We start from the raw sequence: 24310 nt of genomic DNA, 5'->3' as shown, positions 1-24310 counted from the left end.
TTTTAAAATACATGTAGATGTTATTTTTACCGAAATCTATTGATATAGTGATTAAGTCACAAATAACTTATTATAGTGAAAGTGTTAATTTTTTCTGCTTTTATGTACAGTAGAATGGGCTGTCATGTTCCTGCTAGACATTAATTATAACCTGCGCGGTAGTTGTTTGCTCTCTCACTCCATATTTGGTTGTGATAGTCTGAAATATGGGAAGCCAAGCGTCAGTATTTTTTCACTTTTTCACCAGTATTCTTCTGTAGCACTAGTGTATCATGCCTTTGCAGAGAGAACTACTTTTACAGAGTTATCTTCTTTCGGCGTAAAAAATCGCATAAGTAATTTTGCTATGACAACTTTTGGTTCTAGTGTAAAATCTATAGGCTTTGAGTAGAAATATCAAAACATTCGATCAAGCCATCACTGTTTGTGTCATAAAATTACAAACATTTCATGTTAAAATGAGCTAATGATTACGAATTGGGACACACATTGCTTTTCTGTTGGTTTCTTGACTGACCAATTAGGGTATATCCACTTTGGAGTTTCTTGCGTTTAGTTATGGAGCAACAGCCAGAGCGCTGTCGGTCATGACAAGTGAAACAGGTGCTTGTTTTTGCAGAGTATGCCGAGTTCCTTCACTGCAGAGGGAAGATCTTCTCGGACTTTGATGACGTACGGAAGGAGATCGAGGCGGAAACTGATAGAGTTACCGGCTCGAATAAGGGCATTTCCAACATTCCTATCAACCTACGTGTTTATTCACCTCATGGTTAGTGTTTCTTCCTGTTTTGGTCATTGCTGTCATATCACCTTGTTGACTTATATGGACTCTGGTTTCAAATGCGCATTTGCTTTGGTAACAATATTCCATTTTTACTCGTTTAAATCATTGGTGTTAGTGCAGTCACGTTTTTATCTTCTGCAGATGATACCCACTAATTGCCCTTTATAAGTTGCCACCTTATATCGATGGGTTTTATCCTCTGATCGTATCTTATCTATTGATCTATAGCTCATTGGAGTGTACTTGATTCATCCCTACAGTATATAGTTTATTCATTGCATCAATAATCAAATTAAATTCACTGTGTAAAGCGACGGGTTCACTAGCTCTCCTGTTAACAAAAGGGTTTCTCAACTAGAAGTTTAGTTCACATTAGATGTCAGGAAACTGTGATTCAAATGTGAACAGTTGAATAATATACATGTATGTACGCTTTGGTATTGACAAACAAGGATGTTTAGGTAAGCTTTCTGCCCTGCTTTACCAGTTTGCACAAGGAGTTACACCCTCTTGATTGAATCTACCAAAAATTTCAAGAATCTTTTAAAGTATATAAACAGTTACTGATCTTTTAGTAATTTAGTGTTTTTGTATTTCATTGTCTATCAACACTCAAGAAACCATAAAAGCAGTTGGCAACAGAATACTATAGGCTACTACATATTTAGTAAACGACATACACATTTGTGTAGATGTCAACGATATACAATGTATATCTGTAATGAAGTCTTATCACTAGGTACAGTGACGGACATAATAGTTGGGTTACACGATCAGCTTCGGACTTAATAACTTTCAAGTTTTTACAGATAGCTAGCTCAAAACTATATATATATATATATATATAGGCCTATATATTGAAGTTTCCTATACTGCTAATAAATTAATAGGCCCCCAAGTGTAATTTTATCATTTCTCAGTAAAGTTAGTCACCAAGGGAGCATATCTGCAAATATCACCAATGGTCACCATTTTTTACAAAAAAGATTTCTCTGATTGGAACTCTTTAATATTCTATATTTCTTGAGGTTTTAATGACTTTTTTGTGACATGGTGGCCCTGAAAACGGCTGTCAAGTCAAGAAATTAGTTTTAATATTTAGTGTAAATGACCTTCACTCACAAGTTTGTTGCGCTGAGCCTGTTGTTATCGGGGTCTGTGAATATGGATTTAAGGGAACATAACTTCTCAACAAGCACTTCAAGTAGCTTCAGCTGCAACAGTAGCAGATTCTGATAAAACATTACAGATTGGGAGTTTTAATAAGTTTGTGTAATTTCAACCAAATACCAGGTTTTTTCAACATTTTCAAGTCGTGAAAATGAACAGAAACATTCTCGACCTATATTCGCAAAATATAGGCCAAAAACACCTGCATTCCTATATAGTTATATTAAAATCCTTTGTTTTTGATCTAGATTATTTAAAATTGTTGGTTCAAGATTCTTATTCATAAAGTAAAGCGTGTGTTAATAAGTTTTAAAGAGAAGACTTGCAAGGATAGTTAATTTTATGAACATTTTAAAAATTTCTTGCTCTTCACAAGATGTACTCAATTGTAGCAATTCCATAGCGGCCAATCGAAAGTTAATGCTGGACGTATAAACACAGCAGACTGTTCAGTGTTTGTGGAATCTGCTTCATTATTGTTTTATAATTACCGTATCTGTCATGTCACCAAAGGTGACATGACAGATGTAACCAAAGCGTGTAAATTGATGACTAGATTGGGAAATTGTTAGAATTGCGGCCAGCAGGAAAGCTTTTGTCTGTGGCATCCAGCATTGGCTAATCGTCAGCATTGACATCATATATCGTCATACGTCTGTTTTATTCAAAAAATGGTCACCTCGTGTCATAGGTTGGAGCTTGCATCGCGAGTGTTTTTGTCTCCAAATTTGGTTTTTGTTCAAGATTCTAAAATCAAAATCATTGCTGAAAAACATAATATCATCATTAAATGGGTGTAATTTTAAAATTCTATCAGTTAACTATTAATTTGAACAGCATCCATCATGAGCCTGAACAAGTTGAAGCATTTTGAACAACTAGTTCTGAAGACCAACATTTTTACATTAATCATTAGTATTTTTTCGTGAAATCATTTACAATTGTTTGATATGCAGGTCAAGGACAAATGCAGAGTATTACCGCTATATTTATGTCTTATAATTATATTAATAGTTATAATTCGCGAAATTTGCCTTTTCATGCGTTTTGGCGGATTATTTTATTCGTGGAGGAACACATACATGAATAACTTAATCCATGAATCCAGCTAACAATAAAGTGAAAACCTTCACACACAATGTAGCACGTGTAGCACGTGTTTAATCTTATGTAAAACTTTTTTATTCTACATTAGTAAACATTTAGTAAACATGTCTGCAAACCAAATCATATACCATAATGTCTAAATCAAAATCGTCATCGTCAATTTCATCAACTTCAGTATTAAAAGTTGTTGGAAGCGATTTCACAGTGAGAAACTACAAGAGCGACTTTTGACGAGGACAACATCACGCTGAATTCTATAGGGATTTTGACAACCTTAAATAACTTCGTAAAGAATTGTGATGCGTTGGCAATTGGCACAATTCAAACTCCCGACGAGGATCACGAAAAAGATTGGAACTCAGCTATATTTACTAACTGCGCCTAGTGACTAGTTTTTAATTTTATGTAGTAGTTTATTTTATATATTTAATTTCGTATAGTATTCTCCCCTTTTTAAGAAAAGAGCTACCAATTTTAAATATTAACATAGTTTAACCGCCAGTGGAATTATTTGCCTGCCAATTCGTGAATACCTTTAATGTTAAGTGGATGTTCATCTACTGTACTTCTCTATTAGTTTCATAGCTGGCTGTCGAGACAACTACAAAGGTTTAATATGGTGGTTACTGCATTATTACAGCTTCATTGGCTGCTGGTTGAGGCTTCTGAAGAACTTCGTTTAAGATATCGTGAGATCTGTCATGAAAACAAATGTGAATAATACATTTGTGTGCATTTCTAGCTATTCCATTTGTGTGCATTCCATTTGCTTCTTCAGAGAGTCGTTACTACAGATTCTAAGTTTGTTTTGAGCAGCTCTGTCTATACCGATATCGGTAGTATTATATAGTTGTTGCTCGAGTGTCAGCAAAGTTTAATATTGGTTGAATTTTGGTTTGTATCAAACCCATTTGAGCATTAAAAACAAAACATGTAAAATCTTCCATTGTCAGCTGCACCAAAGTATAAAAACCAACCAATTTTTCATGTTAAGTATAGTAAAGGAAACTACCGGTTCCCTTTACTCTCCACAAAGCAGTCGAGCAATAACACCAAGTGTTAAGTGGCAATGGTATATATATATTTAGTAAATAAATCTATATATATATTTCTCAAAGTATGTCGTATGTGTGTAGGTTTTCCGGCTATAGCTATTATTAGAACAGCTGATCTGGACAACAATGCAGACTCAAAGTCATGGCTTACCTTCATTGGAAGCGTAATTTTATTAACTAGCTTAGTGGAATTTTCCATTGGCAGTATGCCAGGCTACTAGCTCGAAAGGTACAGTTGTTTGACAAAGTTTTAAAACCTTTACAGTTTTTTCATTTTTTTCTTAATTTATTCCAACTACACGACACACTTCTCTCATGATATGTAGTTTGAAAGTTAGAATGGCAAATGTTGTTATATATTAAATACAAATCAATTTCCTGTCCAAAGACTCTTCTATTACACGGGCAACACCGGGTAGCACAGCTAGTATATACATATAGCCTACATGCATGACAATCAAGGAACATATACATGCAGAAAGTGTGTGCGTTACCACTTTGGCTTTCGAATGATATCTTCTCCATATTATTTTGTTAGTCATAGCTTTTGGTAAAAAAAAGTGGCGAAGGCCCCTTTTCTTTGTTCTTTTACACCGGCATCCTCTCGGTCTCCTCTTTCGGTCCCTCAGCTTGCTCTCGATAGCCCGAGCTCCTAGTGGTGGAAGGGCCTGTCTCGATCCCTCGTAGGCTCGGCCCTGCAACCGGGGTGGCCAGCAAGTTTATTATTACGGCCTTGGTCACCACGCTCTGCTGTTACACTATTGAATACTCAGCAATTACATCATGTAGCTGGCAGTATCTCCACAGCCCCATCCTGCCAAGGGTAGTACAAATCTATAATTGGTTTTTGGCATAATTTCAAGTGTGAAAAGGTTTTTACTCTAGAACGTCGTTAAACTTTCCCCATACACCTTTGATAGGTTGTTTATGGAGTGGATAGGCTGGTTGGCATGGTAATAGTAATTCACTAATAAGGGAAACTTACTTCTTTCCAGAGTAATGGTAAATGACGAGGAAAAATATTCTGCTGTATTCCCTTATCAGGCATGCATAATATCTCATTAATCATTCACTCCATCCATCTTTTCCTTGGAGGTACTCCGTATAGCTGGTCAGACAGCCACTCTGACTCAGTTGTTACCACCTATTAAAATATATTATATGATGAAAGCTTATCTTAGATTTCAAGACATATGAGAAAACCATAAGGCTAACATAAAATTGTTTGGGATAGCTTTGTAAAAAAACAGCTATCCTAAACAGCTTTGTTTGGGATGTTTAATGTAAAAACGGTACGTTACAGGGTTTTACATTATACGAACAGTAAATACACATAACTACCAAATCCATTCTAAGATTTTCTCAAACACTCCTTTGACCCTTCAAAAAAAATAAAAACAACTTTTTAATTTAATGACTATCATTACTGTTGTTAGTTTGTATCGATAACTTTACTCCTTACTGTAAAATAGTAATTATAGTCCTTTGATTCAAGTCCTTTGATGCCTTTGATTCACCCTACCATCTGATATGCTCCATTGGTTTTCTCAGTGCCACAGCTGAGGAGCTGCCATATATCTTGATATATGATACTTGTTAAGCTATCATATTATATATAACATGCATTATCTAATATATTACATCTAACTTTAGATGTGGTGTAAATATGTTTTCATAATTCTAATTAGATTTAGTTAGACATGGAATTCGATATTGAATCTAAGAACAAGTTCACTGGTGATCACATTCAAGGTTGTAATAAATTGTATCGATAATTGGTTCTTACTCTCGGGAGATACGTCTAGTGGACCGGTTGAAAGCAGCTAAGTCATTTTTCCATTATGAAACAAAATGTCTGTTTAAAAGTATATACTATTTTCATTGATTACAACTTTACTCCAAATTGACTTATGCTGGTTGGGCAGGGTAAACTAAGACAAACATGTTTTTTGTACGCTTTTTAGTACAGTGATTCACTGTGCTGTTTAAATTTCAGGCGTTTTTCATTCCGTCCTATTTCTTCCTCGGTTATACTCATACAACCAGTTTTGAATGAGTAGGTCCTTTCATGTGCACTTGCGCATGTGTACAGCCGGTAGCAGACGACTCCCAATTGGACTCTAGCATCTTCTTGCATGCACCTCATGGAAAACTTATTTTTTATTGTCAGGGGCTACAAGGCATGCCTGCTGCATTTGTGGTTACATTAAAATTTTATTCTTTGAGGTTTAGCTAGTAGGAGTTGTCAACCCTTGTATCATGGACTATACGTTTTGCAATGCTCAATTGGTCTACTCTAGTTCTCAACCTGACTCTCATCGATCTGCCCGGCATGACTCGAGTAGCTGTTGGTGATCAGCCACAAGATATCGAAATGCAGATTCGGAGCATGCTCATGGAGTTCGTCGAGAAGGATAACTGCCTCATCCTCGCGGTCAGTCCGGCCAATACTGATCTCGCCAACTCTGACGCACTTAAACTCGCCAAAGAGGTCGATCCTACAGGTCAGTCATCATCGTCTTACACGTTCATAGAAAGTCATTCATATTTTCTGTCATACCGATGTTCTCCCACTGCCAGATATATTAACTTATTCTACTAACATTTTTGGATTTAAAATACTGAATGGCTTAACCCCTTCACACATCACTGATATGTTTCAATTCTCAACTACCAGATATCCACCGCCTGATGGTTTTATTTAGTATTTACCAAAAGGTACACTCAACAATTATATGTCTTTCAATCTTTTTTATTAAAGAATTTCAAGTATCCTTCGTTTTTTCGTGACATCATTTTATCGTTGTCAGCCGTCTTTATAGACAATTTTATTGTTAAAAGCACGAAGCTTTTGCCATGAATTTTTGAAAACGATCCTTTTGTTTGCAATTTTTTTCTTATTGTATCAAAACAACACCAAAAAGTACTAGTAAATAAAGAAAAACGATCGTTTTCTACAAATATGGCGGCTTTTTCGTGAACGAGCGCATGTACAAACGACGTGATGGCATCAAAAAAAGCGATGGATTGTGTAAATTTTTTTATTGATTTTGTTGTCACCATATGTAAAACATTTTTTCATAAAGTGTATAAATGTTATACTATATATAATATATATTATATAGTATATACTATATATATATTATCCCACGACCAAACATGAGCGAAGCGATTGTTTTGGAGCTTTATGATAAGTGCATATGTGTACACAACTCACGAAAATTATTCATGAACGGCCAACCCAAACCCTTGTGCCCAAATTTCATCAACAAATTTAACCATTTTTCTATGGAGTCGTTTAAGTATAATAACGATACAAAACACATATAAACCTATTGAAATATGTCACCAAGTCTTTGAAAAGTTGACGCAATATCCTAAAAATTACCATCTGATCGGATTATACATAACTAGATAGATTAATTTGGCATAAAATCGCAATAAAATCTTGACAAGCCTTTTTTAATCAAAATTAAGACCGGCCAACGAAACGCCGATAAGGCCGTGCGACAGAGAGTAGAACCATTAAGTCGTGCGCATTTCATGAGAAAAACGTGCACATTTCAACAGTCTATGGCATTGTCCAATTGCCGAAGGTTTCTGTAATTAATGTAGCAGTACTGAAAAGTAATCGTTTCTTTTTTGCCGATTTCAAAGTAGGTAACTAACATTTTGGACACTTATAATGAGTACCTTGGTATTCCAACTGATGTCCAAAGCAGTAAAAGCAAAGGAAATGACGATGATATTTTTCTAACGATTCTTATAAGATTATTACAATCTTTAACTATAAGAATAATTATTCGATTTTGTAAGATTATTATAAGATTTAATTACAAGAAAAATCATTCGAATTTACAAGATCGAAGTAGGCCTATAGTGACCGATGGTGTGCAATATGTTACTGTTATTATTTTTCTAAAGATTTTGTCGATGATACTACAGCTGTGCCCAATATCGCGGTACTGCCAAGCCGTTTTTAATATCTGCAAAATTAAGTTATAGGCCTACACTTTGTTATAGATATACATCTATTTCAATGACAACCAACTAAAATCTGTTTAGATTTTTAAATTCAGCATAATCTTTTGCATGTGAATACAAAAATCTCGATAAATATCACAACTTCTTGATATTGGTTGCTATGACGTTTTAAAATGTAAACAAAACTGTGCATTGGTTTTCGTTTCTCAAACCTTAACTCCAGTTTTCTTAAAACTATGTTTTCGCACTAACGGTAAACATACATTCAGTTTATTGACCATAAAATCTGCTGTAATTAAGCTGGAATCATTTTTTTTGCAAAATAACTGAGAATTTTCTCCTTCTGCTAGTGTAGATAACTCTAAATCTCACACACCCGACTTTACCATGGTTTCTGTGACCATGACCCATTTCTTCACTTTGGTTACAGATCGCTGTCAAACCATTCTGCATTCAACACAACCAACTTTCAAACTGTGTATATTGCCTAGCAGCTTGCCATTTTACTTCTAATATTGCATTTCTCCTATTGCAGGGGGGAGATATAAACATATAATCTTTTCCTTTCATTATTGCTGTTTGTAGTACATAATAGCACCCAGTACGTTACAGCTACCATTGCAGCCACCATTGCAGTTCTCCTATTGCACTGCAGTGCCATTTGACTGCTAATATTGCATTTTTCAACCAGCAGTACCCTTTATTTTTTCCAATATCACTTTGGTCGTGGGCTGTATGACAGGAATTTCTAGTATCTATAATATGTATTACATATATAGTATATATTATATACTATATATAATATATGGTACATATTTGATATATATAATATATATTGTATATATAAAGTATATAAGCAGCACCATCAGACAGTTTTCTGGTGTGCTCTGATTATGTAAGCTTCAGTTAGTTTCTCTAGTTTGACAACCTTTTAAGACTTAGTTAATACTTTCAACTAGTTGTCTGTATTTAGAAAACACAATAGTAATAATAATAACTGTAAGACAAGATAATAGTAATAAGAGGTTATTTATCTCCCGCTAATCATACAAGATTTATATTACAGTCGGGATGACAGAGCATGATGACGTGATTAAGTTTGAAAATCAATATGGAAAATGTGAACCTTGCTTTAGCCATAGACATAGCTTTAGCCATAGACATAGCTCTAGCCGTAGACATAACTTTAGCCATAGACATAACTTTAGCCATAGCTTTAGCCCTAGACATAGCTTTAGCCATAGACATAACTTTAGCCATAGACATAACATTAGACATAGCTTTAGCCGTAGACATAACTTTAGCCATAGACATAACATTAGTCATAGACATAGCTTTAGCCATAGACATAGTTTTAGCCATAGACAGCTTTAGCCATAAACATAAGTGTTATAAGTGATACAGCTTCACCTTGTTTTATGTAACACGTTCTCTCTGTTTTTGGACAGAGTGTGTCAGTAGGTTGGGGGCGCATGTTACGTAGGTGGGAAAGAGATATGTATGGTGCAAACCATTTTATATCTGAATCTCCCTCTGTCAAAACCAGGGCTTCATGGAATCATTAATGGAAATGCTGCTGACAGGGTTCATGGCATGTCCGTGCTATCTACCATCGATGTAGTGATGCCTTACTATGGGAGCCAACATCAACCACTGTTGTAACAGTTATAACATAGAGTCAGTCATTTCTGGGTAATCGATGGAGTTGCTATTGACACCTGCTTCGCTTGTCAGAGTCGATTTGAATAATTTATGTTGGCTCCAACAAACAGAATAGTGTAACTCTTGATTTTTCTTGGTTGAGATACATACAGTGTAGATGCACTTCTCTGATTGAGCTTTACCAGCTTTTCAAAGTCCAAATGGCTTGTCATTTGGGTATTTAACTGTTGCACTCTTAACTGTTGCTCCGATTATCTTTGACCTCTGTGTTGTAGGAGGCAGGACTATTGGCGTGATAACTAAGTTAGACTTGATGGATCAAGGAACTGATGCTAAAGACATTTTAGAAAACAGGTTATTACCACTACGTCGAGGTTATATCGGTGAGTTTTTCACTCCCCATTACGCTCCTTGTCCAAACTTCATTCGTAAGTTTTTTATCGTCACAAACAAATTTCAATTTTTTCAGTTTTTCATTTTTTTCGCCTTTTTTCAGGAATTTTTCATTTATTCCCAATGATTTCAGCCATTTTTAAAACCACCCCTAGTTTTACTTATAATGTTCCGATCTTTTCCAAGGAACACGATTTCTACTAGCCTTACAGTGATTTGTCTCCTCCTTACATTTTCTACACTAGGATTCGTTTCCTCTTTACACTTTCTACACTAGGATCTGTCTCCTCTTTACATTTTCTACACAAGGATTTATCTCCTCTTTACACTTTCTAAACTAGGTGTGGTGAATCGTAGTCAGCGAGATATCGAAGGTAAAAAGGACATAAAAGCTGCTCTTGCTGCCGAGAGAAAATTCTTCTTGTCACACCCATCTTACAGACACATGGCCGACCGTATGGGTACTCCGCACTTGCAGAAGGTGCTCAATCAGCAGCTGACCAATCATATAAGGTGAGCATCGGATTTAATTGCCTTCAATCCCATGATTGGCTAATTCGGAAGTCATGTTTGAAAAGTATTAAATTACGCATGAGATATCTGAGAATTCTTACAATGCACAAATAAAACTACCTTGAGATATCTCAAAGAGAAACCTCAAAGAGAAACATAACTAGTTTCACTTTACTGCTAAGTATAAAAAGTTGTTCGCTTGGAATACTGATTTTGTTTTTACTACATATTGTATAAACTGCGTAAATTGGGTTGGTTTTGAAATGCTTCACAAAATTAATGTCCTTCAAGGTCATATAAAGTCTAAGTAATGGTATACACATCTTTCTGATTATTACTGTATGTATTTAACATTAAAATAAAGGTCTTAATTACTTTAATGTTAAATATTTATAAATTTAATATAATTTATTATTGTACTTTTACTTTTTTACATATTTTTATATACTGTATTTGTTTTAGTGCTCAAGTTAGTATCATGAAATATTTATCTGCAAGTTGAGTGAGAAAAAAACGAAAGACAATATATATAGAGGCTTGTAAAATTGTTTGCTCTGACAAGCGACAGTTTGTCAGAGTTTTCAGTTTGTCACAGTTTTTTTTACTACATGTTGTATAAACTGCGTAAATTGGGTTGGTTTTAAAACTCTTCACAAAATTAATGTCCTTCAAGGTCATATAAAGGTCATATAAAGTCACTTCATTCTGATTATTACTTTATGTATTTAACGTTAAACATTAAAATAAACTTCCTAATTACTTCAATATAATATAATATTTGTAAAATTTAAAGGTTGACTTGCAGCAAAATTTACGTTACAGTTATTTGGTATCGAAAGATTCACCATGTCTTACTCTGCTATGTTGTAGGTGCAAAATGTGTGGAAATGTGATTACAAGCTCTTAAAAGCTAAAAAACGAACACTTAACAGTTAATCATAATTTGTTACAGAGAAACTCTACCACAACTACGCAATTCTCTACAAACTCAACTTCTGGCCATGGAAAAGGATGTAGCCGAATATAAGCACTTCCAACCTGGTGACAAGCATGTCAAAGCCAAGGCTATGTTAAAGTGAGCCACGTACTTGTAAAGTTTTATCCTGTTTGCTGTAAATCATATAATTGGGGCATTCTTCAAATGTGCTCTTCAAATCAAGTTCAGATCATTTGATACTTTTATTTGATTTCCTTATTTGTAACTAGCTGAATGCCCGGCAGTCACGGGTAATAAAGAAGGTTTTTGCACCGAAAGTTCATTTTTAAAATGTTTACCATTCCAACTTTTAAATGAAAGTGTTTGTTTATTTCTGTGTGCGCTATTAGTTTAATTATGTTTATTCTAGATATACATAGCATTTTGGTGAATTATGGGCACGTGTTTTCTTTTAGTACACCGGCTGTCCCATGTGCCATTAAAGATTAGCATGTGTAACAAGTATTCCCAAGGTATATGGCAAAGTGGAGGCGTGGCATAGTGGTTAGCGCTCCTGTCTGCAAAACTGGTGTTTCCGAGTTAATTCCGGTGTGAAGTAGTTTTATCGTTCCTAGTAGTTGAATAATGAGCATTTTAATCGCTTTAAGTAGTCATATGACATACAAAAAACACTTTAATGTATATATATATACATTAAAGTGTTTTTTGACTCTGCTAGTATATATATATATATATATATATATACTAGCAGAATGCTCGGCATTGCACTGCTATCAAAAACAGCTTATGAAACAGTGGCAGGTAATGTAGTGGCCTGCCACTTGCCATTAGCCTGGCACATTGCTAATGGCTAATTTGAATAAGCTAGTTATCTACGGCTCTTACTAATAAGAGCCGTGAAAGCAAGCATAAAATTACATTGCACATGAGAGGTAGCACATTTTCATCCTCGTAGCGACATATATCGCCAAATTAATTAATCAATCTCGCATTGCCTAATTGGTAAGATTTTTGCCTGACGAATTGGAGGTTCTGAGATCAAATCCTCTGCGATATGAATTCTTTATTCCAATATTTAATAGCTATAGCTGGACAAACCGAAGTGGAGAATCACAGAACAACAGACATACAAACTTTGAGATTTTTATATATAATATATTTTTAATATTTATATATAGATATTATATGTATAGATGCCATTAGTCGCTGGCTGCACGTGCCTTTAGCTATCCTGAATACAAGCTGTATTCATTTCAAGAAGTTTATAAGCTTCTCCAAACCCATACCATAAAACCTCTGCTTTATTGTAGTATGATCAAATCCTTTGGAACAGAGCTAGAGCAGGTTATTGAGGGGGCTGGCGACAATGTCTCGACCACGGAACTCTCTGGCGGAGCTAGGATAAATAGAATTTTCTTTGAGAGATATCCATTTGAGTTGGTCAAGGTGAGTGTCGTTTAAAACAGCGAAAAAAGTTTTAAATAGCTTCACTGGTTCTGAATGAAGTGATATGATTGGATGATGAAATGAAATGAGAGATTGGATGTTTTTGTTTGATTTCTAACCTGGCTTTAGCATCTCTGATACCTGGCTAGCACACTACAGAACTATATTATTCACGGAGTAATATTTTGTGGAGGTTGTCTTCTCATGAGTTTTCGCGGACTATTTTATTCGCGGAGGAAAACACAAGAATAAATTAATCTGTGAATCTAGCTATCAATAGAGTGCAAATCATATACATACTATAATGTCTACATCAGAATCATCAGTGTCATCAACTTCAATTATTCGTCATTGGAGATGATTTTACAGTGAAAAACTGCTAGAGCGACTTTGCTGAATTGTGACAGAATTGAAGAAATTGTGACAACCTTGAATAATTTTTTAAAGAGTTGTAGTACAGTGAGCGCAATGTGTCACAATGAGCGATGGGTGCAACTCTAACCCCCGGCGATGGTTACAAAAGAATTTGGAACTCAGCTATGTTCACTGACTATGCCTGGTGATTAATTTTTAAGTTTAGACAGTAGTTATTTTTCTTTTTAAAAAAGACAACTAATTATTGGGGGATTTTAATTGTTCACGGAATTGTCTGTCCGTGAATTCGCAAATTTTGAAATCCACGGAATAATACAATTTTGTAGGGAATATACATCTTGCTCATTCTTTCATATTGTGTTTTATTTGTTGTTGTTGTTGTTGTTGTTTATTTCGACTAGATAATATTTTTTCATAGAACTTAGTTGTGCACCGAGTATCTAAATATAGTGATTGATGAGTCTCATTATATTTATCCACAAGTATTTTAACTTGACTCGATAGTTTGCTTTTATGTATTCCCACGCAGCGATAAGATAACTCCTGTTAAGCTTATTTGATACAATATTAAAACATCTTAAAAAGACAAACAAGCACATTCAAACCTCGATACATAAAGTTAATTCATGTATCAAAGCTGTTGTATGTTGGATCTAGTATTCATAAAAGAATACATCGTATTTCATTTGTATCATTTCGTATGCCATAAAACTTATTTGATAAGTCACTCAGGTACCTACATATAGCATTACCGATTATCTATTTCATAAAACCAAACCACATGAAAACTAAATTTGAAAACCTAAACTAAAAAAGACATTAAATAAAAAAAGTAATAAATCAATGAATGTTATTACTGTCCTATCAAGAGTAGAGATTTATGGTATAGCAATGGGGATGCAGCAAATTGATGGTGCGTAGGTAAATGCGTAGGTAGAGGATGCGATAGACACTAGACTATGCGAACTTATGTTTTTGTTTTCATGTTTTTGTTTTTTATTTACTCGTTATTTACTCTCAAGATGTTTCCCTTTCTCATCATAACTACTAACTAGCTTCAGGGATTTTGCAAGAGTACACCCAAAGATACTCGGCATGTTTTCCTATTCTCTGTTGTTTAATTTAAACAGAATTTGAATCTCAAAAACATTTAAAATAACTTTTTTTCATATTCTTTTTACCACTGCTATCTCTCCCACCAATCCTCTAGGTATCCATGATTTTAAAACTCTAAAGCCCAGTCTACTATTGTTCTACCAATGGAAAACCAACTGAAAGGCGTACGCGTACATATGTACCAGTTTGCAGTGTTTAGGGAATCTTTGAACATGATATATCGAAAATTGCATGATATATCGGAGAAAGTTTGTGCTCTAATTCTGTCGTATTATGAGATGATTCTAATTCTAGGTTTGACTGAATATTCCTCCAAGTGTTGAGGGTGTCATGCGAAATACTACCTGTTATCTGTTGTCAATCGAGATGCAATGCAATTTTTTATCTTTGAGCAAGATCACCAGTTATCTCATTCAAGGTTGTAATAAATTGTATCAATAATTGGTTCTTACTATCGGGAGATATGTCAAGCGGGCGGGTTAAAAGAAAAATGACAACTCATTGCAGGCATTTGGAGGGACAGTCTTGGGGACGGTGAGATTCTAAACTCACCTCGTAAGCACTCCCAATTCGAGGCTTGGAAAATAGCTCTTGGCATGTCTGCATGACACGTTTGAGCTTGTCTCCCTTGTCTCTTGTCGGCAGCAAAGCTTTACAGGAGTTGTCCTCTGCTGCTGCTTTTACTTTTAATAAGTTGTAACTATATGGAGAGCTGACAATTTCTCTGCAGCATTGTATATGTGATATGCACTCAGTAGCTGGCTGCATGTGCCTTGGGCCGTCTTGCATATATGCGGGTTGTATCTGTTCTATCTGGTTTGGATGATCGGAATAGGAAATCTTTTGATTAAACTTAAATTCTTGTCTTATTCACTAACAAGTGTGTCTCAAAAAGGGGGATAGCTTCCTATTCACAATGCTGCCCACTAGCACGCTTTTCCTACCCTAGGCTCGACCTGGTCTGACCTTTGACCTTTAACAATATACCACGGCAAGAAAATTTCAAAATTGGTAGAGTTGTCATTCCTTGGCGAGTTCAACCAGTGTCATTACTTGGGTGATGACCGCTGATGATCAGCAGAGCTGTCAAAGAAAGAGATGACAACTACTGACAAATGCTAGATGATCGCAGTAGACCCTAGCAGCTTATTTTTTCCGTTCGTAGGATGAGTTTGATGAGAGGGAGCTGAGGAAGGAGATAGCTACAGTCATACAGAATATTCATGGCATACGGTAAGCTTAGACTCCCTCTACTTTAAATTTAGGCGATTCAACTGCAGCCGTCGCTTTGAGTGATGATCTAGCTTGTCCGTTTCAGAGTATGGATTATCTATTTTCCTCCTGGTTATATTGCAGACTAAATGAGTTTTGAGAGCATTACAATGAGCTAATGTAATTCATATTTGCTAACGTGGTATATGAAAAGCAAGGGAAGGCGACTCCACAGTTGAACAGCTTTGCATTTTACCCATCAATTCTCTTCATGTCGATCTATACAGTGATTGTCTGTCAAAGGCTTAAGAATGCTGTTACTATACCTGATGGTTGTTTGTGCCTGCGTTGCAGCGAATGTGCGATAATTTGATGTGTGCGCGTCTTTGAGACAGAAAACTAATTGTGAATAGTTTATATAACTAATATTGCTAGGTGTCATACACTAACAGGTTGTTATGAGCACATGTGTTAAACATGCATAGTTGAATTGTAGCACCTGTTCAGTACTGCCAATTGATCGTTTGTGATGTCATATGTGTACCTTACCTCTAGAGAATGCATACTCTATTATCTGATGAAAAGTGGTTATAACATTATTTTCGGCTAAGCGAAATGAGAGAGGTCTAGGTTCGCAGCTTTACTATAGCATATATGCTTGTAGGAGACCCTCAGTTGAGTGCTAGTTGGTCTTCCATCTTTAATATAGTGTTAGAAATAGCTGTGAGTTAGCTTTGTCCCTCTCCGTTAGCATTGGAGTGTCATTGACGATGGCAGGTGCTCATTGGTTGCGTGTCATGTAGTGGCAAGTGCTCATTGGTTGCGTGTCGTGTAGTGGCAAGTGCTCATTGGTTGCGTGTCCTGTAGGACGGGTCTTTTTACACCTGATCGGGCCTTTGAAAAGATAGTAAAGACTCAGATAGCGAGACTGAAGGCTCCGTCACTCAAGTGTGTCGACCTTGTTATCACCGAGCTGACAAATGTCATTCGTAGCTGTACAGAAAAGGTTAGTATAATACTAGTGTTACATGTACTAGTAGCTGTACAAAGAAGGTTGGTATAATACTAACACTAATATAACGTATAACTTCTATTTGAACGCCACCTTTATTTGAACTCTACCTCTATATAAATGCCACTATAAAAGAAAGGTTAAAAAATACAACGCCACCCTTTAATTGAACGCCACCTCTAATTGCCTGCCACCTAGACATCTTTTGATCTTTACGAACCCAGAACTGAAAGTGACCAGTAGAAAAGTGTCCACGAAAGAGTACTAATAATGACTCGGTTACATCAATAACTATTAATTTTTTTCGTTGTTGCTGTATTGGTTGCCATGAGTTTAGTGACGGTGTTCTTGAAAAGATCTATCATCACAATCATCAGAACAACTCTCATTCAAAGTTACTAAGGTCTAAATCCTACCCATTGTTTTTATATTCGTCCATATCGTGCTTACAATCTTACCTGGAGACTATCATATTCATTGTTTTCAGATTCGTTCATATTGTGGTTTACAATCTCACTTGAAGCCTTTAAAATGTGGTGAACGATGAGAATACTCTTTAGGAACACCGTACGACGTAATAGCAGCCATTGTTATGGCACATTCTGGACACACCAGCCCTAACCGAAGTCAGAAAATTAATTCCATATCCGCTATATTCTGTCCGTTCGCCATTCTATTGCGTCTGTTACATTCTTAATTACAGTTGAAAAATGTGAATGTTGTATTTGCTGAGAAAACATTGTCCAATCTTATGCTAGGATCTGTTGTGCCTGACCAATCAACATTGAGCATTGCTAAAGCTTCTGAGCTTGGGTTGGCCAGCTCAGCTACAAACCGATAGTCTTGACAGTTGTGAGGCTGATGGTGATCTTGTCTTGTCAACAGTAGTGTTATCTAAAACACAACTCCGATATGTCTGTTGTAGATGAGCAGGTATCCTAGACTCAGGGATGAGGTAGAACGAATTGTAAATGACACGTTGAGAAACTACGAACAAGAGGCCAAAAATCAACTTATGCTCATGGTAAGTTCTGAGGTTATGAACACTTACTTCCCTGCCTTTCATTCAACTCTCTATACAGTCTAGATTATTAAAACAAGAATGTAGACTGGGTTCCATAAATCGCATGCTTTATAGTTCCCTGCTTTGCTGTTTAGCACCATTCCTCCTTTAGTTTATCATATAACTAGCGGGCTACCCGACGTTGCCTGGGTATTAGAAATCAGCTTTTAGCTTCGAAGTTGTGGTGTCGATCGTAGGAATGAGGAGGACGAATTTACATGATGCGCAGGAGTGGTCGCACCACTCGCAAATATTCGTAGCTGATGATTTTAAGCGCTATGAAGAAATTGTCGTACAACTCCGCGTTTTCTATATTAGTCTGTTGCGCTTTTATCTACAACGGGCCGCATAATTTATATCGCGGCTGGCACTCCTAAAATGCGTCTCAGGTCAATGTCAAAGCGTGTAAGAAATTTTTATTTAAAGTTCGGAGTTAATATTTTTTATTTTGAAGATAATATTTTTGAAACGCGTGCATTGAAAACAGCTGTAAAAATTCTGTAAGGATGTCACTAATGAAAACGATGAAAATCCAATCTATCAATCGCAAAGATTTGTGCAATAATATGAATATCGATGTTTACATGGTGCACAGTACTTCGTTGCTACGATGTTTTTAAAATACCCCCTTGAAACGGAGGTTTGAATCGCTTTGAAGATTTAAAGATTTGGAGTTTTGAATCATTTACATGCTACGAAGATAAAAAATATGACAAAACTTCGTAGCATGTAACACTAGTGAATGAAAGGTAATAATAGTTGCTTGCCACTTGCTATTAGCCTGGCACAGTGTCAATGGATAATTTGAGTAAGCTTACTAATAAGAACTACCAGCTTCTTACGACGTTACGCCATCACTTTGCATCGTGATGGCGTAACCCTATTTACCCTATCGTGAGCCTTTTTCCTCCCATATAGCGACATATGTCGCCCAATGAATTCATCGAGCTTGCCTGGCTGAACTGGTAAGGTGTCGGACTGATGAACTGAAGGATTCGAGAACAAATCTTCTGCGATATGGATTCTTTATTCCAAGGTTTTAATAGCTTTAGCTGGAACTACACATATACTCACAAACATTGAGAAATACATACTTATATAGATTCAGGCTACCTTTATCAGCCATTGATGTAACATGGATCACTCAGGGAAGGGCGTGTTGACACACTTCAAAGGAGTCCATGTAGCAACTCTTTGAATGGTTTGACCACCCTTGACCTTCATCTGTCATTGACCTCTCTGTGGTTTATTCATCTGATATTCTTCCTATATAAACACATTTATAGAGTTTCCACTGGTTTTGGCCAGAAAATTAGCATCGGCAGCAATCTAGCCTCTTCAAATTCAGCAAATAATTTTGCTATATATATTATATAGATATAGCATATATATATTCCACTGTATATATGTCTTGATCTCTAAGGTGGAAGTGCAGCTGTCTTATATGAATACAAGCCATGAAGATTTCATTGGTTTTGCAAATGCTCAGCAAAAGACAGATCCGACATCAAGTCAGAGGAAGCTAGGCAACCAGGTTAGTTCGAGCGTAAAGGTAGACACCTGCTACTGTCTGTCATGATGCTGTGATTCACATACAAAGCATAAGGTTAGAGACACCTGTTATTGCCCGTCATGATGCTGTGATTTACATACAAAGCATAAGGGTAGACACCTGTTATTGCCTGTCATAACACACAGCCAGGGACCGAGTGTGCAGGATTATATGTATAGATGATAGACTAATATATGCTCTAGTCTGATTGTTGTCTCTCTTCTCCATGTTCATGACTATATTATTTCCTATTAGCTGGCTGATCCGAGCTCAGGCTACGCCAGTGCCCGGTTGCGATGCTGTGAGAAAGATACAGATGCGCTCTCCATGTGAAGTTGTGTGTCTCTAAGCAACACAAACTGTGAATAGTCTTGACATAGTTAGGCGTTCAATCATACGAGTAGTATAAACAGGCAGGGTCATGACTAGTGCTGGGACGATATTACGATATTTCGGTATATCGTCGATATCACTTTTTGATACCGACCGTACCGAGTGCTTTCTGCCCATATCGAAATTTCGGATACCGTCGATATTGGACGATATCGACGATAATATAGATTCATCGGTTTTTTGACGTCATCGCATTGTTTACAAACGCGCTCGTCCACGGAAAAGCCGCCATCTTTGTAGAAAACTATCGTCATTCTCTTGATTAATAGTATGTTAGTTAGTAATGTTTAATTTTGCTGATAACAAAATAACGAAAAGCCTCTATTTTCAGGCGTATTATCAAATAAAATGAAACCTGTGAAAGTATCCTGAATGCAAGATAGTAGTGAACAATTCATGTTTAGTTTGAGATTATTGGTGTAAAAATTAAAATAAAATTTACATGAGATGATGACTTCAAATAAGTAATGAGGATAACTTTTACAAAAATAAATTGATTGATACTATATACAAGAGTTCAGGTTTAAAGAATAGGTCTTCTATGAGTATTGATTGTGGCAAGATTAATTGTTATTAATAATTTGATGACTATAATATGGCCTGCATCATCTGACTGTGTAAGTATCGTTGATGTTTACATGAATAATAGTATTTTTGATGTTGTTTTGATACTACAATAAAAAATTTGCAAATAAAAGCATAACAAACATAATTAATTGCAGAAGCTTCGTGTTTTTAACGATAGGAGTTCTCCATAAAGATGGCGGACAACGATAGAAAGACGTCACGAAAAACGAAGGATATTCTTCTTTACCTATTTGATATCCGATTCTTCGGAGAATTATACTGGTATATATATTCATTAGGGAGTTGTTCTTTCATGGCAGTTTTCTGGCAGGTAAGACAACTCCGAATAACATAACCGATATTTCGATATATCGGTTGACTACGCTATCATATCGTACCGAAATGAATTTTTGATATCGTCCCAGCACTAGTCATGACGCATTGGAACTGCACCGCGTCATTCTAGTGAAGCGCCTAGTAATTTCGTATTTTTTAATTTAATTTTGCATTAATTTTGCATTACAATTTTCTAATGTGGACATCAGAATGGATTTCCAATGGATTTTCTAATTTTGTAAACTGTGATCTACTGCGCATTTACTTCCGCGATGCATTGCCTTAAGCCCAGCTAGTCTTGCGTACTGCGACTACTCATTCTTTAAAACTAGAAACAGGATGTGTACTGCAGTTGCGCATTAATGCAAAGTTGATACGGTTGATCAACTGACACTGCTGACTTTCCAAGCATTTGTAATGCAATGTTATCGCATTGCCACAATCGATGGCTTTTAAAAGTCGAAAATGGAACTGGATTACATACGCGGCTTTAGCTTTGATCGCCTCCAATAATTACCATCGACTAATCCAACTGGCTTGAACTAATTTAGTCATTTCGGAGTAGGAGTCAGGCCTTATCATCATTTCCATCAAATGGGGGTCTTTGTATCATATTCTCATTAACATTATATATTAAAACCATAATCTATTGTTATTACAACCAAATACAACATGCTTACTGCAATCAGTTAATTTGCACACTTATACTCAAGCTTGAGCAGCATTTACATCTTGTAATCGTGTTGTTGTTGTGTCAAAGTCAACTCAATACTTGATCCTGTGATAAGATTTTACGAATATGTGCTGTATACAGCATAAATCAAAAGCTCCTAATGCATCTAATAGTACCAAATGTTCGCTAGCAACACTCTCACTGCATGCAGTACTGCACACTATGCAGTAGATCATACTGCCAATGCACCGATATTGCTTATTGCGCATTAATAAGTACTTGTACTGCATGTACCCTGTGTACTGCGCAGTAGTAAAAGTGCGCAATGCAATTTATTCTGCATGGTTGTGACATGCTTGCTACCACTGCATTGCTAATTCAACTACCCTAGGACACTTATATATTCGCCTCACTAACTTTCGCGTTTTCGCGGAGTCATCCTCTCGCGAAAATTTCATGAGCGAAAATAAACTATCATAACGAACGAGTGAAAACGCGGAATTAAATAGCTTTGTTCATTGATAGTCCAAGAAACAAATGGCAGTAAGAGATCAAATTGCGTTATCGATATCGCCCACATAATTTTACCTGCGGTTCCCAATTACAAACTAGTCCCACATTGAAAAGATTTTTCTTACCAGTAAACCGAACCTTAGGAGTCTAATTATGTTTGTTCCAATGCATTTATTTCACATCACTATATTTTCACACTCATTAAAGCTGCGAAATTAAGTTGCAGCGAACTTTTACTCTGTATGCTACTCACGAAACTAAATATTAGCGAAATATAAGTGTCCTAGGGTACATGGATATCAATATAATTCAACTACATGGACATCTAGGGAAAATTTAATGCAACTGTAATATATTTTACATTTAGGCATCAGTTATCAACACGGCAGTTATGATTTTTTAAAGGTCAAGACTGTGTAGCCATTGGTTTAGTTGCTGCTATCTGATCATTAATTGGCTGTTTGCAGGCCAACTGTCAGGTAAAACTGCTGAGTGACGTTTACACTCATTCTCATCACTCTCTCCTTTATTCTCTCTCTCGTCTTCTCTTCATTGATTTCATGTTTCTCTTCTCACCGTCTGTTTTGCAGGCTCGCTTGTTTTTGTATTGCTCTAATCCCTACCTCATAGACGTGCGCTCAAGTAATACCGTGAGCTAGGTACAATATTGTTACGTAGCATTCTGATATTATTAAGGGTTTTACATTTCATCAATATTTGATAAATTCTCTGTTTGTAAGGCGGTAGTTGCGTGATTACTGAAAAAATATGCTGGTAGTTCTCTCTCTCTGCAGAAAGTATCAAAGATCAGGTTATGTTGGTTTGCTTCAAATCGAATACTGATTTTGATTGGTCGATTGAAAATAGAGGAAAGTTTGTTGATAAATTCCAGTTTTTCATAAACATGTGAAGTTGAAAGCCTGGTCATGCTTGCATACGGTGTTGTAACAGTGGGGCTAGACGCTCTTGATATACACTGTTTTAAAAAAATGATAATGCTAGACTGCTCCTTCGGTTTACTTGCTGCCTGCTCCCTATGACCAATGCAACTGGCACCTTTGCTTATGTAGCGCCTGTATATTCACGCCTACTGACGTCTGACCTGTCACTCGCTGCCTTAGTTTGATCAGGGTAGCGGCTGCTTCTAGCTTTGATAGTTTGTGGTGTTTGACAAGAGGCGAAGGTGGGTATTTTGACATAGAGAGAGGCCTTATGCATATCTTCATCGCATTACCCTACAGGCCATGGAAATGATATTGTACTATAGGAAATTGTCTTATCTTTACAGTAGTTTCAGACATTATAGTTTTTGGGCGTTTTGTTTGTATTGAGAATGTAGGTAAGTTATCTCTGTCAATCGAGTAAACTTACCTTTGTGCTACAGGTCATCCGAAAGGGCTACCTTCAACTACATAATATCAGCTTTATGAAGGGAGGCAACAAGCTCTTCTGGTTTGTGCTGACCGCTGAAACCATCTGTTGGTTCAAGGATGACGAGGTAGCTACATACCTAGTGATATCAGATTTGTGGGTATTTGTTGGTTAGTTGTCTTCTCCTGACGGTTGTGGTGTTTATTTGTTAGTTGTCTTCTCTTGACGGCTGTGGTGTTTTTATAGGAAAAAGAAAAAAGGTTCTTGCTGCCTCTAGATAACATCAAAGTAAAGGATTTAGATTCTGCCTTCATGTCAAAAAGACACAACTTTGCTCTCTTTAACGTCGAAGGCAGAAACGTATATAAAGATTACAAAGGTAGGCTACAGTCTTAACTAGGCTGGCTTCCTATTCCTCTTAGTATTAAGGCACCTGCGACTACTTGTCACTGCCATCTTGTGTCAATATTGCCAGTATTGCTGGTACAGTAGATGCCTCTAAGATGTAAATACATCGTTATACCAGTAAAATACATATAAATCTGCTCCAAGGTTTTTCCAAACTCACTCCTTCAAAATGAGAAAAGCTTAACTTAACCTCTCAATATAATGACTCACAGTAACTGTAGTATTATTAGTTTATATCGATAATTTTTCTCTTTTCTAACACTTGGTTTATAGTCCATACTAATGGTAAGTTTACATTAAGTTAAATTGTTAAATTTAAAATTTAACGTTTACATTAATTTAAATTGTTAAAAGTTAAATTGGGGCACACACCGTCAATATCAGTTTGTATGATCTACAATCAATACAATAGAACAATCGATGCATTACAAAAACAAACGATACTCCTGCAATGATGAGACGCTTCACCATTGTTGGTAGAAGGAGATTACAGGATTTCAATATGTAGGAAGGAATCTATAGGTCGTAATCATTTGGCTGTAAACATGAAATAATGCCATCCTCTCATATTCAAGATAATCCTTCGATGTGTCCAAGCTAAGCATTTCCAATCACTGATTCCGTATAATAAAATATTAGTACACATTTTTTTTAATAATGACGAGGTG

At 36.1% G+C, this 24310-nt stretch overlaps 1 protein-coding gene across 8 annotated transcripts in view; it reads left to right on the top strand.

The window, feature by feature from the left end:
* The window catches only part of LOC137397927 (dynamin-1-like), a 36449-nt gene that overhangs the window by 3850 nt on the left and 8289 nt on the right, over positions 1 to 24310 (top strand). For 4 of the 8 annotated variants that reach the window (XM_068084013.1, XM_068084010.1, XM_068084008.1 and 1 more), the window contains exons 3-16: positions 620 to 769; positions 6417 to 6620; positions 10038 to 10145; positions 10497 to 10668; positions 11621 to 11743; positions 12916 to 13051; positions 15050 to 15076; positions 15708 to 15775; positions 16622 to 16760; positions 17692 to 17790; positions 19253 to 19363; positions 22331 to 22342; positions 23248 to 23361; positions 23481 to 23613. In XM_068084013.1, the coding sequence (XP_067940114.1) occupies positions 620 to 769; positions 6417 to 6620; positions 10038 to 10145; positions 10497 to 10668; positions 11621 to 11743; positions 12916 to 13051; positions 15050 to 15076; positions 15708 to 15775; positions 16622 to 16760; positions 17692 to 17790; positions 19253 to 19363; positions 22331 to 22342; positions 23248 to 23361; positions 23481 to 23613 (1596 nt within the window). Of the gene's footprint in view, positions 1 to 619; positions 770 to 6416; positions 6621 to 10037; positions 10146 to 10496; positions 10669 to 11620; positions 11744 to 12915; positions 13052 to 15049; positions 15077 to 15707; positions 15776 to 16621; positions 16761 to 17691; positions 17791 to 19252; positions 19376 to 22330; positions 22343 to 23247; positions 23362 to 23480; positions 23614 to 24310 lie in introns of all 8 variants that reach the window. The other 4 variants (XM_068084011.1, XM_068084009.1, XM_068084016.1 and 1 more) reach the window with 4 other exon arrangements.

This window comes from Watersipora subatra, chromosome 6 (assembly GCF_963576615.1).
Source record: "Watersipora subatra chromosome 6, tzWatSuba1.1, whole genome shotgun sequence".
Taxonomy (NCBI): domain Eukaryota; kingdom Metazoa; phylum Bryozoa; class Gymnolaemata; order Cheilostomatida; family Watersiporidae; genus Watersipora; species Watersipora subatra.
The sequence above is the reverse complement of the archived record's forward strand: the minus strand, read 5'-3'. Positions and strand labels throughout refer to the sequence as shown.